The sequence below is a fragment of the Papio anubis genome, chromosome 12, assembly GCF_008728515.1.
Source record: "Papio anubis isolate 15944 chromosome 12, Panubis1.0, whole genome shotgun sequence".
NCBI lineage: Eukaryota > Metazoa > Chordata > Mammalia > Primates > Cercopithecidae > Papio > Papio anubis.
The window spans coordinates 84,210,610-84,234,463 of NC_044987.1; the positions used below are offsets into that span (position 1 = coordinate 84,210,610).

Here is a 23,854-nt window from a genome sequence, read left to right on the forward strand (position 1 = left end):
TCAGTCTATCTTTAGAGACAACCTGGATCATGAGTCTCTTTTGTCATTTCAAGAAACCTCTACGAATATATTGTTCAATGTATGAAGCTATTGAGCATTAGAAATATGACTAATCCAAACTGAGATGTTCTGTAAGTGTAAAAAATACACATTGAAATCTAAAGGCATATAACACAAAAAGAATGTAAATTATATCATGAATAATCCATTTCCAAATAATATTTTCAATATATTGAATTAAGAGTATTAGAAAAATTAAATTTACCTTGTATCATTACTTTATTAAAAACCTTGACTAAAAGAAAATTGAAAATGTGATAAATTAAATGTTTCATTCACTATCACAGTTATCTTCTTATTATAGGGCACCGTCAGTGACTATAAAGTCTCAGTGACTAGTATACTCTCAGGGATTATAAAGACTATAAATTCTATAAAAGTCTTTACCACTTACTATACTACCTTTTTTTACAAAGTACTTGGGGCAGGTAATGCTATTTTTAGGAAATACAGTTGGAATAAGTGGCATAAGGTGATAGATCCTGACAATATCTTGTTTAGAAGGAAACATCATGGTGTCTTCGGTAACCTATTTTTAATGTCCCATAGTTCTGAGGTAAGGGATATTATTATGCAATTGCTCTCAAACTTGGCCACAGGTCATAATTACCTGGAGTGTTTTAGAAGTAGAGATTCCTAGGTTCAACTCTAGGATCTATTTTTTCTTTTTTTAAAGAACCACATTTTTAAAAGGAAATGAAGTTTATCCAGGTAAGAGAATCGCAGTCATAAAGTGTAGGGTTTCTCGATTAAATAGTTTGTTAAATGAAAAAAGGATATTTTAATATAATCACTGAATATATGTATAAATTTAGTAATGAAGGTTCTGATTAAGGAACAGTGTAATTCTTTGTTCTTGTTCAATATTTGTTAATAAATAATGTATTGTTTTTCAAAATAATGAAAGCCATGGTAATGAGTTTGGAATGTTTCTACATAATAGTCTATTCATTTTCAGATTAATTTTTTAAAGACTGAAGTTGAAAGAAAGAGCAAAATGATCCGAGACCTCCAGAATGAGGTAAGATTTATTACATCTTAGATACATTTTATATAAATCAAATCATATACATAAATGCACATATAAATTTGCCACTGGTTAGGAGTACTAAACACATGCACATATAATTTTCAGTTATAAACTGATGTAGAGAAATTGTAAGGTTAAGAATTCCAAAAAGTAGATAATCCTTACATTTATATATATTCAATAATTTCATTAGTCCAAACTTCTCTAGTTCATTTTTCTTTCTAATTATATTTTGCTTAGGATGATATTAAAAATCAATTTTCATTGAATAAATTTACTTGTTTAATAAATGACATTACAGGAACTAAAGAAGAAAGCTAGCTAGAAATTGGCTGCATGTTAGAAAGGGCCAATCTAGAATGAAAAATGTGTTTAAGGATAATCTCAAAGTAATGCAAATTTAAACATAAACAAGTTGTAATTATTTTCATGATAGCCTTTAAAATGTAAGAATCCTATTAAATACTGCGTACATTTTTCTTGTTTGATTCTTTATCTTGTTATACAGCTACTTTGATTTTTTATAATTTCTCCATTACCTATTTCCACCTTTTCATTTCCTTTTTATTAAATGCAATTAATTAAGACCATTGAGGCATGACTAATTCATGATAAGTCTTCCTTGATCAATCTCACTAATTATGGTTTATTTTGAATCCTGATTATGATGTAAAATATCAACAGACTAGAGTTATCAGACTACTGGGTGTAATGGATAATATTTGTTTGTTGGGGTCATTTAGGGCTCAGTGAAAAAGCCAGATTGCTCAAATCAAAAAATGTTCACCTATCATTTAAAACAAGGAAAACATTTTGAACAAGATTAAAGTCAGTTTTAAAATAGGATAGGGAGTACATTTATATATGCACACGCACACCACACACACACACATACACAATCAGCAATGTGAACCCAGTTGTATGATTATAAGAGACTTTCAACTTTATTTTTATCTTTATATAAGTATCATCAGTTCACTTTTAATATTAGATAACTTCTTAAAATCTAAAATTCAGCTAAGGAGAAAGTTGTTTCAAAAAACCACTAAGCTGGGCACAGTGGCTCATAGCTATAATCCCAGCACTTAGGGAGGCTGAGGTGGGAGGATTGCTTGGGCCCAGGAATTCGAGACCCGTCTGGACAACGTGGGAAGATCTCATCTCTTAAAAAAAAAAAAAAAAAAAAAAAAATTAGCTGGGAGTGGTGGCTCAACTGTAGTCTCAGCTTTTAACAAGGCTAAGGCAAGAGGATTGCTTGAGCCTGAGAGGTCAAGGTTGCAGTGAGCAGTGATCATGTCATTGCATTTCAGCCTGGGTGACAGAGCAATACCCTGTCTCTATTAAAAATAAATTTAAAAAAATAAAAATTAAAACAACAGCAAAAACCTACTAAGCAGGCTCATGCCTGTAATCCCAGTGCTTTGGGAGACCAAGGTGGAAGGGTTGCTTAAGGCCAAGAGTTCCAAGTCAGCCTAAGCAACATAGTGAGATTCCATCTCTACCAAATAAATAAATAAATGCAAAATTATGAATTATTTACAACAAATAACAAAATACTTTGTCTTTGGAAGTTATTTTCATAGTGAAATTGTACTTTGGTAACTGCGCAGACTAGAATAATTCAGAAAGAAATATAACCCTACAGAAGTAAGATCTGCTAAATATAAGTTTTATAATTAAATTTGCTACTATTCACTTTTATACTATTGAGAACTTATGAAATGAAAGTTGATAACCAAAAAAGCTTTTGCCTTTTACAAACCCTAATGGTGAACATATATTAGCAATTCAATGTTTTCAATTTTACTCCTTTATATTAATTTATTTAATTTTTAACAAATAATCAGTATGTATGTAGAGCAGTATGTATGTAGAGATTAAGGCAGATTTATTTAACGAAATAACTGGCGTATACACTGTACAGTGAAGTTATATGGGCACTATTTGGAAGATTTTTAGTTCAAGCATAAGAAAAAAACAGGTAAATTGATTAAACAAAATACAGTGGTGAAGGAGATAAAACAAATACAAATAAATTTCTGGAAGAAGTTTGAAATCCTCTAAGTGGTAACTTTTGAGTGAGGGAATTAGGGAAGTATCAAAAGATGAAGGCTAAGTCCCTTCTATGCCTATTTTGTTGAAGGTTTTTATCATAAAAGGATGCTGGATTTTATCAAATGCTTTTTCTGCATCTATTGAGATAACCATATGGGTTTTGTTTCTAATTCTGCTTAGGTGATCTGCCACATTTATTGACCACATATATTAAGAAACGAGATAGACAGCAGTGCAAAAATTTTTGCATTTTTTTGTAGAGAAGAGATTTCTCTATGTTGCCCAGGTGGGTCTTGCATTCTTGGGTTCAAGAGATCCACTCACTTCAGCCTCCTAAAATGTTGGGATTACAGGTGTAAATCACCATACCCTGCCAATCAGAGTATTTCAAGCACTTTTATTTCATCTATCTCCAGCTACCTATATCTTCTCATGGGCGCCACTTTTAACCTCTGAATTGTACTGTTGTGACTTACAAAAGCTCTATTGTGATTGATGTGGTCTCTACGTTTCAGTTTTTGGCCCTCTGCTTTTCTCTTTATATTCTTTTGTTATGAAACGTTCAAGTCAAATCTATTCTGCAACAGTGTGTGTTTCCTTGCATCAAATGATCATATTAACAATTAACAAGGGGTGAAATAATGTTAGCAAACCTTTAAAAATCATTTTGCTTTTCTTTCCAATATGTTGAGTTTTGAAGCAGTCAGGCAAAGGACTTTTCAAATGTTAAAGAAATCGTTATCAATACAAGGACATAAGAAAAAGATTGAAAACTTACGAAAGGGCTTCCTTTTAGTGGTTGTAGTGATAGTTATTGTGTTAAAACTCTTACGCTTTTTGCTAGGTAAGATATGAATACAGAAGTTTCTGTTAAGACTTTTCCTTTGCGTTGAAACGAGATTTATGAAAAATCTGCATCAAATATTAATTTTGATTATAGTGTGCTTTATTAGAAGTCAATTCCCTCCAGGATCTGCATCCCAAAAGAAGAACACTAAATCCTGAATATAAAGCTGCAAAGAATCAAATGACTATGATGTTTGAGATAAATGCAAAAAAAATTGTATTTACACTTTTATTAGTTTCGTTATTGTTTTTCTTAGTCTCTCTCTGTCACCCAGGCTAGAGTGCAGTGGCGCGATCTCAGCTCACTGCAACCTCCACCTCGCGGGTTCAAGTGATACCCCCGGCTCAGCCTCCTGAGTAGCTGGGACTACAGGCATGTGCCACCAAACCCAGCTAATTTTTTTATTTTTAGTACAGATGGGGTATCACCGCGTTGGCCAGGTTGGTCTGTAACTCCTGATCTCAGCTGTGATCCACCCACATCAGCCTCCCAAAGTGCTGAAATTACAGGTGTGAATCACTATACCCAGCTTGTTGTTTTTTTTTTTTTTTTTTGCTCTGGTAACAATGTTACAAGTAAGTGGTCTTCCCCAATCCCATTTTCCCTCCAAAATTTATATTTTTTCTGTGTAATTTGTAGAATGTAAGCTTTCCTATATACAAAATTGGACTTATAATTGATATATCAGCAGTTTTTCAGTAACTTTCTGATCTAAATCTCTAGTTCTAATCTCTCTTGTGTAATCTTTCTGTTTAAAAGGTTAACTGAGATATAGTACTATTTTCAAAGAGTTTATTTGAGCAAACAACAGTGCATAAATTGGGCTGCTCTGAACTAGAAGTGGCTCAGGAGCTTCACTAAGGAAATACAGTGGAAGGTTTTTATGTGACTAAAATTGAAGTGAAGCGAAGAAAATATTTGTTTAGTTACAGTTAGACAGTTGCTGTATTTGGTCTATCCCATTGGAAAATCTCTAGTTATAAAATTACAAATTTGTTTCTTCTGTGTGGTTAAGCTCAAGGTCTGTTTTTCTTTAATACAGGCATTTATTTACAGTGGCCCACATTAAGTTTTTCACACATTTGCAAATCAAGCAACTTTAGGTCACTTACAAAGCCCAGCTGGCTTTATCTGCTCAAGGATTCTTCAGGGCTCATCTCCATTTTAACTTACTTTAACACATGCTTGTGCTTTCAATGTTTATTTTGCATTTTGTGTTTGAATACGGTTTGGTTGCAAAAAAATATACAATTTTGCACCGTAAAATAAATCACAACAAGGAAACAAATGAAAAATTCAACCTCCCTTCTCTAACTTCCATACATATGGCAACTGCCTCATCATGTAGTCAATCTCACATGCTTCAAAGTTCAGAATTTATTCTTACTTTCACTTTCAAAAAAGCCTTTCTACATTATCATTTCATTTTTTTTTGAATTTTATTTATTTTACCCCTAAGATAAAATCAATTTGTCTATAATGGTCTGAGATATAAGACAGGCTCAAGAATGAGTAGGATAATATGTAAGTCTAGGAAATATTAAGCAAATCAGGCCATGGTACAAGCATTTTTAATTGTCGATTTTTTTTTTTCTGTTTTTGAGACAGGATCTCACTCTGTCACCCAGGCTGGAGTGCAGTGGTGCCATCTCAGCTCACTGCAACCTCTGCCTCCTGGGTTCAAACAATTCTCCTGCCTCAGCCTCCCAAGTAGCTGGGACTACAGGCATTATATTTTTAGTGGAGCTGGGGTTTTGTCATGTTAGCCAGGCTGGTCTTAATTCCTGACCTCAGGTGATCCACCCGCTTTGGCCTCCCAAAGTACTGGGATTACAGGCATGAGCCACCGCGCCCTGCCAAAATTTTTAAATAAAGGTGTTAGTTGGATAATGTTCAGGGCTTTTTAAAGAATTATATAGCTGGAAATACTTGATGGACGCTAGTATTTAAACAGTCTATGCTCAAGGGGTTAATATTTAAAATATGTAAGAAACTCAAGCAATTAAGTAGCAAATGAATAATCTGATAAAATGGGCAAAATATCGGCATATACATTTATCAGAAGAAGATTTACAAATGCCCAACAGATAAATAAGAAAATACCCTCAACATCACTAATCATCAGGAAAATGCCAGTTAAAGCTGTGATAAAATATCAACTTACCTCAGTTAAAATGGCTAATATCAAAAAGAGAAGTAAGGAAAGCTGGCAAGGATGTGGAGAAAGAACTGTTAGACACTAGTGATGGGACTTCAGTTAGTACAGCCATTATGAATAACACTATGAAAGTTTCTCAAAAAATTAAAAATAGAACTACCATATGATCCAATAATTTAACTACTTGGTATATATCCAAAGGAAACAAAATCGATATGTTGAAGAGACGTCTGCACACTCATGTTTATTGCAGCACTATCACAATAGCTAAAACATGGAATCAATGTGTTTATAGATGAATGGATAAAAATGTGGTATATAAAACAATGAAATACTATTCAGCTATTTAAAATAGTGAAATCCTGTCATTTGTGCAAACATGGATGAACCTAGAGCACATTGTGTTAGAGGAAATTAGCCAAGCACAGAAGGACAAATACTGTATGATGTCACTCATATGAGGAATCTACAAAAGTTGGTCTCAAAGAAGTAGAAAGAATAGTGGTTATCAGAAGCTGGAGAAAGTAGGGAGTAGAAGGAGATGGAAAAAGATTGGTCAACAGGTACAAAGTTAAAGTTAGGTGGGAGAATTAAGTTCTGTGTCTTATTGCACAGTAGGATCACTGTAGTCACCAACAGTGTATTATGTATTTCAAAATAGTTAGAAAAGAGGATTTTGAATGTTCTCACCACAGGGAAATAACAAGTGTTTGAGGTGGTAGATATGTTAATTACCCTGACTTGATAATTACACAGTCTATACATGTATTGAACATCACATTGCACCTGTTAAATATGTACAATTATGTGTCAATTAAAAACCTAATAAAACAAAAAACTTTTTAAAATTTGAACTTGTTTTTGATAAAATAATGAAAAACACATTCTGTCTTGATTTAGTGAGTAGATAGACATGGAAGAGAAGGGAAAGATAGAAAAGATGGGGCAGATGTATTTTCCTTACTTTCTTCTATGGTATTCTGTGGTTTTTTCTTTTCTTTCTTTTTTTTGGATTATAATTGATTTCCTGAGACTCATTCGATAGCTCAAGGTAAGGATGAAATAGAGAATCACACTAAATTCTCTCTCTCTTTTTTTTTTTTTTTTTTTTTTGAGACAGAGTCTTGCTGTTTCACCCAGGCTGGAGTGCAGTGGCACGATCTTGGCTCACTGCAATCTCTGCCTCCTGGGTTCAGGCGATTCTCCTGTCTTAGCCTCCTGAGTTTCTGGGACTATAGACGTGCACCACCACTCCTGCCTACTTTTTTTGTATTTTCAGTAGAGATGGGGTTTTGCCATATTGGCCAGGCTGGTCTCGAACTCCTGACCTCAAGTGATCTGCCTGCTTCAGGCTCCCTAAGTTCTGGGATTACAGGTGTGAGCCATCGCACCTGGACACTAAATTCTCAAAGTTCAGAATTTATTCTTTCACTTCCAAAATACCCTTTCTGTACTATCATTTGCAATGTTCTTGAATTGTAATTATTTTTCTTCTAGGATAAAATCAGTTTGTCTGTAATGGTCTGAGATATAAAAGAGGCTCGGGAATGGGTAGGATAATATAAGTCTAGGAATTATTAGACAAATCAGGCACTGAAACAAATATCTTTAGTTTAAATTGGATCAGTAATCATAAAAGTGGGTTTGATTCTGCTCAGTGGTGGAAATCAGAAATTAATCCAGCTACTCTATGTTGGTGGCATCCTTTTCCTTTTATTATTTCATGTCTCTATTTTCCGCTCTTTCAGTCTCTCAGTTATCTTGCTCATCTGTTTGTTATATGGACCATATAGTTTACCGAATTCTGGCTTATTAATACGTCTTCTTCAGCTCCTGTTATCAACTGTTGTAATGTCCTTTTATATTTTGTTTTAATGTCATTGCTATAAATGCCTGGGAGAAAAATCTTGTATAATTCAAGTCACTGGCCAATTTCTGGATTCTCAAATAGTTCCAAATAGCCATTGACACATATCCAGGAATATGATTAATAAAAAATTGTTTTTAGGGGCAGTGAAGCAGTTACTATTCTTGGTTATGACAAAATTTGTTCTTTAGAGAAAGGAATGTATTCCTATAGATACCTTACGAAATTGTTGGAAGAGCTAAAAATACAGCTTCTAGGTTGTACTTTAGAAACAACTCAACAAACACACCACTGATTTGGCTGTCTTGAAAAAGTGCTGCCTCTGCCTGAATCAGGAAGATGCCAGCCTGACTGCTGCCCTGCCACTGCAGGCTCCAGCACCACACCACCCTGGACCTTCTGCAACAGAGGATGGATAACATTTAGTCTATTTTCTCAAGTAACAGATTTCTCTGTCCACGTATTGCAGGGATCATGTCTGAATAGTAAAGCCTGAGTCATATCTGCCCTAGAGCCTCAATGAATTTTCAGATTTTGTTTATTTTTATTTGTCTGCTTTACTTTTTCACAGGAAATATAGATTTGATACTATAGAAAGCTTTCACATTGTGGAAAGAAGGCCTCATAAATTAGTAACCTGTGTATTAAAGGTAACTTTTCTTAATAAAGAGTTACAGTCCATGATAACCAGCTTTAGTATATAGTAGGTCGTCATTGAAGGCTATTGAATCAGTGAGAAACAAGTTCTGAGTACCAATGATGGAGTACTCAATACTGTGTGAATGTATGTTATAGTATCTTATGTATGTACATGACATCTTATCTATTCTTGTGATTTTTAACTTTGCGTTTGTATTATTTTCTTAACATGATTCAAATTCCTTGAAGTTAGAAACCTACTTTCCATACATCATAATTCACATTTTTCACAAAAACAACACAGGGCCAGGACTTTGCATATATTGGGAATGTATTAAGACCACATTCAAGTCTGTTCTTACTAGTACTAATGAATTACATGAATTAAAAAATAATAAAAAAAAGACAATAGCTCACAAATAGGAGATAAAAGCTTAAATACTGATAAGATGTGGCTGTGTCCCTACCCAAATCTCACCTTAAATTGTAATAATCTCCATGTGTCAAGGGTGGGGGACAGGTGGAGATGATTGAATCATGAGGGCAGTTTTCCCCACTTTGTTCTCCTGGTAGTGAATAAGTCTCATGAGATCTGATGGTTTTATAAATGAGAGTTCCCCTGCACAAGCTCTTCTTGCCTGACCTGACACCATGTAAGACATGACTGTGCTCCTCATTCACCTTCCGTCATGATTATCGGAACTTCCCAGCCATGTGGAGCTGTGAGGCAAGTAAACCTCTTTCCTTTATAAATTACCCAGTCTCAGTTATGTCTTTATTAGCAGCACGAGAAGAGGAGAATACAATTCCTAATTAGCAATTTTCCCTCATAGGGATGCTTAAAGACCCCACAATATATAAAGATTGATATCTAAGAATCACCTACCATCCTGAAATGATACAGAAAAATGGTATATGTGTGGTATTTTTCAAGGAAGAGGGTCTAGATTCTCTGAAGGAGTCCTTGATTAAACCAAAAACACAATAAAGATCAATAATCAATGATCTAAAGTTAATAAAACTTTAAATTTTAAGAAGACAACTCACTTTGGTTCAACTCTTGTGGTTGTAAATCTTTCTTAAATAAATTATTCTACCTTCTTGCCTCAGTAAACACACTGAAGTGAAGATGATGGGATATTTCATAACATGATAGAGTGGTTCAGGGTCACCATTCTGAAAATGAATTCTTATGCCTGCCAGCAGATGAGTAGGTGTAAGAGTTTGAGTCAAATATTTACTGAGTACAGGACCCAAGAGGTTTTTAAGTCATTTAATTATAACTTTTTTTTTCACTTTATTCCTGGTGATTTGCCTCTTAAGCAATGATTTCTGTGAAATGTTGGTCAACTGATTCTTCTGGTTAATTTCATATCCAGCACGTGAAGCTTCCTATGAACTATCCATATAAGGTTCTAAGGTTACTGTTAAAAACTATAAAAAAAGTATGTGTCTTAAAACAACAGGAATTTCCTGTCTCTCAATTCTGGAGGCTACAAGTCTCAATCTACAGTGTCAACAGTGCCTCTTCTTGGCTTCTAGCATCTCCTGGCAATCCATGACACCCTTTGGCTTGTAGTGGTATCACTCCAATCGCTGCTTCAGTATTCATATGACCTTCTTATTCATGTGTCTTTGTGTGTCTTCTCCTCTTCTTATAACGACATCAGTCATTAGATTTTGAACACACTCTAATCCAGTATGACCTTGTTTTAACATAATTTCATGTGCAAAGACCTGATTTCCAAATAAGTTCATATTCTGAAGTTCTAGGTAGACATGAATTTTGGGGTGATACTATTAAACCACTCCACCATCTGTGGCATTTTGTATATTCCTCACAAAGAACATAGTTTTATGTATTTTTGTTTTTTTGTTTTTTCTTTTGAAAGGCAAGCAGAAAGCATTTTATTAGGTATAAATCTATCTATGGAAGTATCCTAAAATTGCTTATTTAAATGCATATTGTAATATTTATCTGTATATTTATTTCTGGAATATATTACTTAATTCCCAATATTGTCCCAACATTGTGCTAGATTCCAGAGGCATATAAGTATTATTAAAATCAAATTAAGTAAAACAATCTCTAACTATGAGAAATGATGTAAAGATTTAATGTCATACATTTAATATTGTTACTGAGAAGTACAGAAATCCTTGGTTCTTGTCTAACTTGGAAGAAAGAATTCAGCCAAGAGATGAATAGCAAACTTTAAGTAGCAAAGTTTATTGGAGGAAGATAAAGTATACTCCTAGAGAGGTGTAGAAAATAGCTCCAGGCTGGTCTAGTTGGAAAAATAGTCATAACAGTGTTTACTTACAGGTAGTACACTGTGAAGGATGAGACAGTGTGGGCTGCTCAAAAGAATGAGCCATCAGCAGCCAGAGTTGGGAGACTTACTTTATTATGAGAATATTATATAATTATTCACGAAGGGGTGTGAATTATTCATGGTTTAGGAGGTCCCTCAGGGTGCACACGTTCTGTGGTTGTACACGCTAGTACACGTCTCATGTCTCAGCAGCATTTAAAATCTCCACCTAGAAGTATGTTCTTTAGTATTATAATCAGCAAAAGGCTACTCTTTGGTGAGTTTTGGAGGAGTGCACATGCTTATCACGAAGGAAGATCTCTAGCATGATTATCTCCCACTAGGGCCTGTTAAGCCCCCTTCAGTGCCTGAGGACCCTAACCACAAGGCCACATGTAGCCAATGTAGCCATAGCCATTGTCCTTCTTTCTGTCAGTGGGCAGCATCTGTGATGGTTAATACTGAGTGTCAACTTGATTGGATTGAAGGATACAAAGTATTGATCCTGGGTATGTCTGGGAGGATGTTGCCAAAGGAGATTAACATTTGAGTCAGTGGACTGGGAGAGGTAGACCCACCCTTAATCTGGGTGGGCACAATCGAATCAGCTGCCAGCATGGCCAGAATATAAGCAGGCAGAAAAATGTGAAAAGAGAGACTGGAATAGCCTCTCAACCTATATCTTTCTCTCATGCTGGATGCTTCTTCTGCCCCTCAGCCTGTAGATGGCCTATTGTGGGGCCCTGTGATTGTGTGAGTTAATGAGTTAATACTTAGAAAATTCTCTCTCTCTCTCTCTCTCTATGTGTGTATATATATATATAAAGAATATATATAGAAAAAATATATATGAAGAACATATATATAGAGAAAATATATATGAAGAATATATATAGAGAAATATATATATGAAGAATATATGTAGAAAATATATATAAAGAATATATATATATATAAAATATATGTCTCAGTAGCATTTAAAATCTCCACCTAGAAGTATGTTCTTTACTAATATAATCAGCAAAAGGCTACTCTCCAGTGAGTTTTGGAGGAGTGCACAGGGGGATCTTTTCCCAGGGGGATCCCTTGCCTGCTCATTTCTGGCTATATACCTACTCTAGCAATATCACATAACTGGTGAGATATTTGCCATATAATATAAAATACAATAATAATTACTAAAATTGCACAAAACAACTGCAACGAAAATCATTGAAATGAGAGTTTTGTAATATAACATGGAAAGGGGGAAGATGATGACAATAACCCAGAAACGTGTAATGGCTACTGAAGGCTTCATCTAAGGGATAGCTTTTGAAAAGTATAAAACAATTTGAATTTATGACTATTTGCTCACTACAAAGAAAGTAAACATGAAAATGTTGATACCTCACAAGTTGCCTTGTAGGTGAAGAAATTGTTAGTTGTTTATTAATGTACATAAAGTAGTTCATTTTGATAGTGCATTGTAGTGGAATCCAATTTCAGGCCATCTTACTTGCGAAGAAAATATTTGCAGTTCCCAAATCAATGCTGTAAGTATCTGTTATAAAAGGACATTGGGACAGCCAATCCAATTGTTACAGCCAAAGCATAATATAAAGAAACATAAATCTGAAAAGTTATCTTAGCTGATACATCAGCCAACTTTCTCCTTCTCAAGGATGTTGTAGACTTTTTACTTAGTATTCCAGCGGTAAGGCAGGATGGCTGTCTTATGGAAGTTTGCAGCCTACTTTAAATTTCATTTTATTTACTGCTTTTATTAATTCATTTCACTCAGTAATTTCCTACAGCAGAATGTTAGCTAGGATAACTACATTGCATTCAGTCTTAGACGTGACTCGGTTGAAACCATGCTCCTTATACCCCTGGTTGCATCTGGGTCGCTTTTTCTGCTCTCTGATGGAGAGATAGCTAGTGTTCCCTGAACAGGCTTCAAGTAAAGGGGAAAGTTTAGCTCTTTACTCTTGTGTCTTTTGTAAACATTATTTTATGTACCTCAAAATGTGGCTGATTTAGTACATGAGAAAACAATGCATGTTAGACATTTAGTACATATTAAGCTGTCAACAAATGGAAGCTATCATCATCCTCCATTATTGTTACTGGGTTCTGAGGTAAAATTAGTTCATCAATAAACAGTGTTATGTACAGATAAATGTTTGCTTAGCAGTGGTTCTAAACATCAAACAACCAGTCAAAAGTTTCTTAAGTTCTAAAAATCAATCAACAACTTTACACCTTAGAACTGTAAGTTAAACTTATTAATAAAAATACCAAGATAAGACAGGACTCTATTTCTCACTTTTAGACGGTCTCATTTCATCTCTCGAAGTATTTCTTTCCACATGTCAGACAAGAAGACTAACAACTGCGCAATTCATATTTTGCTTAGAAACAATAGCCTATGGAGAAAACCTTTTCAAATTGGACTAGCAGAAAAATCCCAGAGAAGATACTGAATTGATCACATTCCTGAGTCAACCACCATGGTCAGGGAAATGGGCAGTTTAATTGCTAAACCTGAGTCACATTTCTGCTCTTATGTTGGATGAAACTTACCCTACTGAAAACACAGATTTCCCACAGGAAAGAAGAGTTCATTATAGAAGAGTACCTGGACTGATAACTAAATATATCCAGAAAACTATCAAATACTTTTACTACTCCCTGCCATTCTCAATCCTTTCCTTAATGTCCTTCAGATCATAGAATGCAGTAATAATGTAATTGTTTCTGGTCCCAAGTGATATGTGATGTATTCACATTGCCATATATTTGTTAGTAATGTACCCTTGGCTATAATTCTACCATTGTTCTAAACATATTGAGGATCTTCATTCTTCATCTTTTATATTTACTTACTACATTCAGATACTCCATAAAATGGCACTAAAGAAGCTCTAGTCACATGATGGTAGGTAAATGATCATCTCCATTTCTGTACCTGGAAGGAAATGGAAGAACGGCTTTCTTTTCAGTCCTCAGAGATTCATCATTTCATTGCATGTACTTGACACCCCGCTTTGTGCTTCTTGTATCCAGCATTATGACTGGAACTTCTATGCCTATACAGCCTTCATTCCCAACAGGACATGGGTTCCATCCCCTTGGTGACGCTGTAAGTAGTCTTTACTTAAGCATAGGGATTGGATTTGGGAAGTGTAAGGAGCTACAACTTGTTAAAGGTGTGAAAAAGGTAAATTCTTGGGGGGCTCCATTTAAACAAGTTGGAAAAATAGAAAGAATGCTGCTTTCATGACAGACAGAGAAGAAACAAATTCAGACAATATACTTAAGACTTACTATTAAAAACTATAAAAATAAAATACACATATATTATCCTAGTGGATTCCTAATGAAAATCTAATGTATCAAAATTGGTAACTGTTTCAATGACAAAATAGTAAACATATTTATACTAATCCTAAGTATAAAAGTTATACTTTTGTTTAACTTCTATATAAAATTTATACAATTTTTTACAACTTATAGTCTTATTCTAAAAGCCATGTGTAATAGAAAAATTGAACACTTCATTTTACTTTATTTTCTTTACAGCAGTTACTAATCCTTGATATTATAGTATATAACTAATTGATATACTTGTTCATTTTCATTCTTCTCTTCTGTTTGGTTTTTAATTATTTTGTGTATGGTAATGAGCATATAACATGAAATCTCTCCCATTAATGTATTTAAAGTACATAATACACTATACAAGCATTATTTTCTTAAAGTTACAAGAACAAAGGCTTTATCTTTTTCTAATATTATATCTTCTCCACATTTTCTGTAACATAGTAGACACCTGATAAATATTTGTTGAGTGAATGATAAATATTCATTGAATATTTATATTTCTATCAGTATCATATAATGGACCACTATCCATAACTCATAGAAATGAGAGTTCTCAAAATGGTGAGAAGTTTTTCTTAAATCAAATGTATAATAAGCTGGGTACAGTGGCTTTTGTCTGGAATCCCAGCACTTTTGGAGGCTGAGGTGACAGGAATGCTTGAGTCCAAGAATTTGAGACTACCTGGGCAACATAGTGAGACTTTGTCTCTGCAAAAAATAAAAAAAAACATAAAAGATAAAAAAATCAGCTGGGCATCGTGATACATGCCTGTAGTCCTAGCTATTTAGAGGCTGAAATGAAGGGGTCTCTTGAGCCTAAGAAAATGAGACCACAATGAGTTGTGGTCACACCACTGCATTCCAGCCTGGGCAACAGAGCAAGATCCTTTCTCAAAAATAAATAAATAAATAAACAAATAAATAAAATGTATAAGAACCTTAAAAATATAGAAATTAGAAAATCTCATATTGATTAGAACCAGCTAAAACTTGAATTCTTAGATTTTTACAGAAGGGGCTGAAAGGCAAGATATTTTACTCCTGGTTACTGTGACATGCTGCACTGAGAGAAAGGATAAAAGCATGTAAGAAACAAAAAATAAAAGAAGAAAGAAAGTAAATGAAGGAACACAAAAAGAAAGAAAGGAAGGAAAGATGAGAAAAGAAACTTGGCTTGGATTGAGAATGAAGAGAAGATTTCTTTCTAGCATTTAAGACTTATTTACTGTGTCATCAGGGAAAAGTCACAACTTTGGTGAATATCACTGGTAAAATAAGAGGTTTGTATAAAATGATCCCTATGATTTTTTAAATTTCACCTTCACAATTCAAAAAGTATAAATAGCACATCAACTGATACCATCAGTAATACCTGAGTACCAAACTCAATGTAAATTCCAACTGAATGGTCATTAGTATTTCAAACAAGTGACTCTCAAATGTGTTTGGATTTGCCCAGAGATTTTCTGAGCATTTCAGAAATATGTGTGTATATATGTGTGTGTATTTTTAAATGTCAAAGTATGCTATTCTCTAGTACATGCCATAGAAAAATACACCATGAAGAGTTAACCAAGATTATTTGAAGAAATTTTCACCATTGCACCTATATTTATGATGGTAAAATGTTAACTTTGAAAGAAGTTGATTTTTTAAAAGTAAAACATTATTTTCTGGGTTATTTCTAGCAAGTGTGCACATTTACAAAGTGTTAGAAGTATTCTTGAAACAATCACTTAAGCAGTTATCAACTATTTTCTCCCTCAGACATAAGAAAATGCCAGTGCTTAGAAGACAAAAAATAAATGTCATGGGTAGTAAGAAAGTTGACATAGTTTGCAAAAAATCTGTGTATCTGTACCAGTTTTTCATCACATGGGTCACACTTAACATTTGAGATACTTAAATGTTATCATTGAAATAGAAACGTCAATACTGACCAGCACAGTTGTGAGGGTAAAAAGAGATAAAAATTAAAAGAATAACTATCATTGTGCCCCTTCTTGTTCTTTCATAATAAATGTAAAGTGTTAATTAATGGCCGGTCAAGGCAAAACATTACTCATGGCATATTCTTTAATCAGCTCTTCCATGGAAAATACATGTAGTAGGCTGAAAAGTAGCCCAGAGAAATCATATCCTCATTCCTGAAATGACCATGCAACCTTATAAGGCAAAAATGTATTCGTATATGTGATACAGTTAAGGATCTTGAGGTGATGAGATGATCCTGGGTAATTTCTGTAGACCCTAAATGTAATCACAAGTCTCTTTCTAAGAGAAAGGCAGAGAGAGATTTGACACACACATAGGGGAGGAATTGATAAGAAAACAGGGCGAGAGAAACTTGAAGATGCTGACTTTGATGATGGGAGGGATGTGGATGTGGGTGTAAATCCAAGGAATTACATCAGCCATGAGAAAGTAGAAGAGGCAAGGGATATATGCTGCCCCAGGATATCTGGAGGGAGCTCAACACTGTTTGCTCCTGATTCTAGGCTGGTTACTTCTGACGTTTGGCTTTCAAAATTATTAAATAATACATTTCTGTTGTTCTGCAACACTCAATTTGGGGTAATTTAATTAGGAAACTAACACAGATGGGGAAGAAATAGGGCAGGTATTCAGGTTATCATTAGCATTAATTACTTAAGTGTGTTTTATGATGGTGGATTCCATTTCCAGGCATTAATTCTGAAACTGAACTGAAACTCTGGCAAGCATTCCCTTTTGACCATTGGATAGAATTTATAGATGACTGGAAAGCACCCAAGTGTTTTATCTTCAACTGTTACTTATCACACTACTTCTGAGTCCTGAGCACCATGTTACACAGGGAGGAAATAAGATCAATAAGATCTTCCATGCCTTGTTTTCAACCTTTGCTTTGTATGGAAAAGACATCTTAAACATGTAATAAACATATGATAGTTGTACAATGTATAACTAGGAGCCAAGCATCATATTCATTTACTTCACACAAAAACTATTGAGCAGGAAATTTGCTAGCACTGGAATATATTAACAACAACGTACCAATCATGATGAAGGTGATAATGACGGTTGATGATGATGATGATCGTAATAATAACAGCTAACACTTTACCAGTATTTACTCTGTGATACCAGACAGGACCAGGCTCCATATTACCAAGAGTTTTACATGCATTATGTCACTCAATTTGAACAACTGTTTTGTTGATCTGTTCTTTTTTAATGGAATTCCTACAGGTGCACAGAATTTAATCAGTCATTATCTGTGGTTCTGTGGTTTATATCACATCTTCATCATATAATATTGGTTTTGCATAGTCTTTAATCTTTTAAAAAGTTATTTTTAAGAACACTAGTAAAGGCAGCAACTTAAATGTGAGCTAGTTAGACCTTGCCAAAAATCCCTTTTCAGCATCCTCATTCACAGTTTTTATGTGAAGAAATAGATGGAAAGAGAAATAAAAGTCATATAGTCAATCATACAGTTGGAGTGTGATGCCAGACTGTCTAACACAAGAGCTAATATTCTCTCCTTTTAACCAAATCTTGTAAAGTGGAGTCAAGTTACCATGTTCAATCTTTATCACTTTGCATTAAGCCTAATTGAAGATTTAAACTTTCTACCTCTTTTTTTAAAATTTTATTATACTTTAAGTTCTAGGGTACATGTGCAGAAAGTGCAGGTTTGTTACATAGGTATACATGTGCCATGGTGGTTTACTTTCTACCTCTTTCAAATGTATTTTCAACCATCAACTGAGACATTTCACCTTTTGTCCCCTTTTTCTTCCCTCTCTCTCCTATAAATAATCTATTCGTGTTGATATCATTAAAATAGATTGACAATATGATCTATGATAATATAATCATAGGTTTGGTTTAACCTCAGAGATATTTCTTACTGCACTATTTACCATTATTGAAATATGTTGACTCTGCACTAGTTGGCCCCTCAAAACAGTATTAGGTCTTTTCCTACCTTATATCTGAAAGCTGCAGAAGGCAACACTAGATGGCATAATTTTCTCCATCAGTTATGAAGAGCTGTGTTTCATGATATTTTACAGCCACGGGTAAGAGAAACTTTCATTTCCATTGCCATTTTCCATTTTCTTTAAAAAAATAGACCTTATAACACATCATAGTGATATTAGAAATCTAAAACTGATATTAAGAAATTGCAAATGAGCTGCAATTTTATAGAAAGGTTTTATTAATATACATTAAGAACACTTCTGCCTCTAGAAACCACATGATTTATATTTAGCATTTCACATTGACTTATAATATCTTCCTTACCCAATACATTAAAAAAAAAAAAAAAGATGTCTGCGTCCATGATTTTGAAACTTTAATATGTATGAGAAGCACCTGGAGTTCTTACAAAAAATGAATATTCTGATTAAGAATGGGGCCTGAGAGTCTAACAAGTTCCCAATTGATGCCAACAAAACCAATGCATATGCCACAGTTTGGATAATAAGACTCTAAGTAAGTGCTTGTCAAATGTTGCTGAATGGGCAGGTGCTGACTGGCTACTAACAATCATTCAGAGAGCTTCTTTAATATGGAGATTTCTAATAGCTGTTTAGAGATTCAGAATCAGGTGTGACTTGAGGTTGGCAATCTGCATTCCTTAAATTTAGGTAAAAGAGATTTGATTGTACAACTGAGGAGTTAACAGAAGAGTCTGGCAATCTGTTGACTGAGTAACTTTAAAGTGCTGGTGAAGGAATTTTTCAAGAGTAACCTTTGTAGCATTAGAAGTATGGTCAGAGGGCAGCTGTGAAGATATAGCACAGTCTATATTGGGCCTCATGCACATTTATTAGACAAGGAAGAGCAGGACCACTGATTAAATGGTGTGCTCAAACTCTGTACTATGAGCAAGAGATAATTTCCCAAATACTAAATTTGGGGGTGCTGCCAGGACTCAATGATAGATTGCAAAGCAACCAATGGTCCTGGTATACTATAACAGAGATTTAATTTTATAACCACAGAAAATAGAGCATCTGAAAAAAAAAATCAGATTTGGCAAGCACTGCTCTGAAACACATAAGCTCCTGGTCCCCTACTATGCAACTGTCTTGCTTTAATATTTTCTCACTTTCTCCTCTTCCTCTTCCTCCTCCTTTCCCTAGTTTTCCTTTTCTGTCACCACCATCACTATCATTGAGGAACACAATGCCTACCAAATAGTAGGTACTCAGCAAGTACTTGTTGACTAATTGCTAGCTTGATATATTTTTACAATAAAAATAGCTCATCAAAGAGGGAATAAAAGCTCTGCCTCTGCCATTCTTGTCCTAAAATGTTACCTGTGTAATTTCACTTCTTAATGACGAGTCTTTTATATATATAATTTCAGTTATCTTTGCACAATTCAGTAAATCAGTCAGAACACATTCTGAAATGAAATGGAAGGAAGAGATAAAGAAAACGAAATCTTAGGGGCTCTCCAATTTGCTTACCTGCAAAGAGCCAGACGAGACTAGAGAATGAATGAGGCACTTATATTTTCCTCTGTTTTTCAGGTGCTTTTTATTATACCTACTGTTCCCCAACCCTCATGACTATAGACTTTGAAGTAAATGTGACATCAACCACATAAATAACTCTCTTTTAATCTTTGTAACTATCACAAGCACATGTCCACTGTCTAAGTTCACTATTCTTGTCAGAGCTGCAAGAAAATAAACTTCTCTTTGTATTCTTTGTAAAGCATTTTGTGAAGTTGGGTGTTACAGCTCTCATATTTCCATGCATTTCTTCTTTTCTAGATATGATTATGCCTTTGCTGACAGAGTGGAAAACTGCGACTAGGGGCTTTCAATATAATTACTCTTTTTTTTTTTTTTTTTTTTTCCTAACCAAGACAACACAATTTTATAAATTTGCTCACAACTCAAGCTTACCTTTTAAATGTATTTGCTAATTGTAATTTAAAAATTAAACCTATTTTTATTTTTAAGAGATAAAAGGTTTTTCTTAACCTCAGTTATCAAATTGTTTCTTCCAAGTAAAGTTCTAAAATTTTCCAAATTAGAGGAACAAGAATTTAAATAAAAATGATTACTCTGGTATGCATTTTAAATTATTTTACCACTAATAATTGGGTATTTGGCTACTGAAAGATAACTTGTTTAGAACAAATTTGATTTCATAAACTGTGTATCTCAAACTAATGCTTCTAGATAATCTCAGAGACTCATATATTTCATATATCTTTGAGGTTTAAGGTCACAAATATTATGTATTGTACTTTTAATGTATGTATGCCATTTACATATTGTCTGCCACTCACTGCCTTCCCTGGTCTCCAGTTGAGTTTAAAATATGTTAACTTGATAGAAACAGCCATATGTTGACTACTGTTCATCTCCCAGTCTTCTTTTTGGTAATATAACATGAGTTTTGGCTTGAAATTTATATCTACCTAGCTAGAGACTGTATTTACTAGCCTCCTAGTATATTTTGCAGTTGGTCAGGGCTACATGACTATATTCTTGCCAATAGGTGTGGGCAAAACTCTGAGTAAGTATCTGTACAAATCAGCAAAATTTTAGGTGCTACATATATTTAATTATTTTCCACTAAGTTATGAATTAACTGGTAACTGATAACTAATGAACTGATGAACTATATAACAGGTAACTGCTGTTAACATTTATTCGCTATGACTAAATATGTATTTTTTTTTATTGTGGAAAATCTTTATATCCAAAATTTTTATTTTCTTTTAAGATTTGTCCCATGCCTTAAGAGGTTTTATTATCTTTATTGTTTCTTATGCTTTTGCTTAAATAAGGCAAAGTATTGCCTTCATATATGAATCTCCACCCTTCAACTTTTTTGGAGGACTATGATCTTTTCTTGTAGCAACTGAAAACTCCTTGTCAGAGCTAGAGAACTGACCTCTTCTGTTTGCTCCAGCAGTGCACTTCCCTTCTTATAACTCAAGTTATCACACTGCAATGCATTTCTCTGTTGACGAGGGGAAGGAGTACTTATTTGTTCTCTGTTTATCCCAAGTTTTAAACAGTAGTGCTTGATACATAGTAAGTTCTTACTGAGTAACCAAACTAATACCTAATCTGAGTTCTCAAGGTCTACTTTTGTTGTTGTTGTTGTTGTTGTTGTTGGGAAATGAATGATGACACCTATTTGGGTAGAAAGGAGACTTCCTGAATTACTAAGAATTTCAATTGAACCTAGTGTCATTTGTGCAACTCCTAGGCCTTTCTTGTGTGATTTCATTAAATATACCCCTAGACACTGAGTTTGGACTATTGATGCATCACTTCATGTTCAATATCTTATGAATTAACAGAATATAGCATAACTATTATGTAAACAGATACAGAACTTCCTTTTTTCAGTAATGTCAGAAACAAACATTTTAAGAGTTAAATCCCTTAAATGAAAATGAAATTTATCATGTTTTTATTCTACTTTGTTTTCTTCTTATATAGCTAATAAGCTTAGATCTTATTATTTTTTATTACTAATGTTGAAAAATACTACCAACACTTACTGTACAATTAAGAATCATTAAAAATTTTTTTTGAAAAAAAATTGGTGATGATACCCAATAAATTATAAGGGTACATTGTCATCAGTGTGTTTATTTAATGGTGTTAGTTCTATTAGAAGATTTTTGTAAATCCTCTTTTCTTCCATCCTTTGGAAGCTGCTTATTGATTCTGTAACGAAAAGGTAAATCACTTACCTATTTCTTTTCAAAAACAAGATGTATTCATTGTCTAGCAATAATTACTCGAATTTCCAATCTGTTTTTGTTTTCATTTTTGTTTGTTTTGCAAGGGAAGTGTGTTTCCCAAATGCTATGGAGTCCAATTCATGTTCACTCAAAGAGTGAGTCCTCCAGTAAAACAAGGCAATAGTGAGTTGGTGACAATATGAAAGGAATGCTTCTTGCTGTACATGCTGCTAACGATAGCAAGGTAGAATCTGCACGAAAGTTTAATTTTGTGTCACTCCTATTTTCTAATGTATTATTGTTGATGGGAACATATGTTGTTTATGATTAGACATATAATGTATACGATACACATTTATGCACATATGTTCTATGCCTAAACACATGCTGTACATGTAAATACATGCATTCACATATGTAAGTATCCAGATATTAGAATTCACTTGGGATTAGCCTTTTGGGAAACCAATTAAACTTGATCCCAATATTAATTCCACAGTCTTGTGGAAGTGTAAAGCCCCATCCACATTTCTGTGGATCCATACCTCACACATAGCTTCTTCCCTGCAGTTACACCATTTATGCTAATTCCTCTTTGAAAGACATCTCTTCTGTGATGCCTTTTCTGACCTCTCTTGCATAAGCTGATCGACTTTATCATCTGCTCCCATCATATTTAGTACACATATCTATATTGTGGCTTTCACCAGATTGCTGGCTAGTTTCTACTAATGAGGCTGTCTTATCTATTACACTCTAAGTTCTTCAGAGGAATTACTATACTCTTAAGTTCTTCAGAGGAAAAAGGAGAGGAGGAAAGAAGAAACTAACAATCTAAGGCTTAAATACAAAGTAACAGGTGGATTTTTGATTAATGGTGTGTTAAAAAGGTATGTCATCTTCTATTGCAAGTGTCAAAATGTGAATTACTAAATAAAGTATGGACCTTGCTTGGAAATGTTTAACTGAGTCATTTAAATAGCCTGTGACCTGTAAAGACATAGTTATTTACTTGGGAGTATTAATGGCATATTTATAGAAGAGTCTGACATTTCATTAGAAAGTTTAATGAGCTCGACAAGATGACTCTGGTAGTCAATTCCAATAATAACATGTTATCATAATATGATTAAAATGAAGGAGAACAAAAAACCCAGTTAAGATAAATCGTTATATCAAACAATACAATTATGGCTAGGATGCTACATATGTGCTATTATATAAACTGTTAGAGAAAGAAGAGATTTCAGACAGCATTTAACCTGCACTTCTCCTCTCACAGATGAAAAGTTCGAGGCTTCAAGAGACTGTGCTGACTCTGGGAAATTGTTCTGTTTCTCCCTAAAAATACTTTGTTCCAAATTGGCATCAGTTATAACTAGCGGGAACTATAGATCTGACTTCCTACAAGCAGTCACCAAATGTAATTATTTGAGTTTGTACTTACAAGCTTTACATTTGACCCTTCAAGTGGTACCCAGAGTTGGGGCACAGAGTACATCAATGTATAAACCCGTCTTTGCTGGTGGGCACATTTGTCATCGGCTGGCACCTGGTATATGACTGCTTTTTTAATTTAGGCTATCACAAATCCCTCAAAGTTATGAAGGCGTTGTAAAATGTATGTCTCGGGGAAGCCTAAAACCAAGAAGCATGTTATATATTTTATAATTTTATATTTTTAGGTTAATTTAATTTCCCTTTGTAATTGCATGCATGCATGTTTGATATAAAAATTATAAAATACAGGAGCAGAGAAAATAGTATGTTTTATTATTTTACCATGGGAAAAATGTAGTC

General features: G+C 34.0%; 1 protein-coding gene across 2 annotated transcripts in view; it reads left to right on the forward strand.

Annotated features, from left to right (window-relative positions):
- The window catches only part of LUZP2 (leucine zipper protein 2), a 601,108-nt gene that overhangs the window by 280,965 nt on the left and 296,289 nt on the right, over nucleotides 1–23,854 (forward strand). For both annotated transcript variants that reach the window (XM_003910114.5, XM_017948549.3), the window contains exon 5: nucleotides 1,019–1,081. In XM_003910114.5, the coding sequence (XP_003910163.4) occupies nucleotides 1,019–1,081 (63 nt within the window). The remainder of the gene's footprint in view (nucleotides 1–1,018; nucleotides 1,082–23,854) is intronic.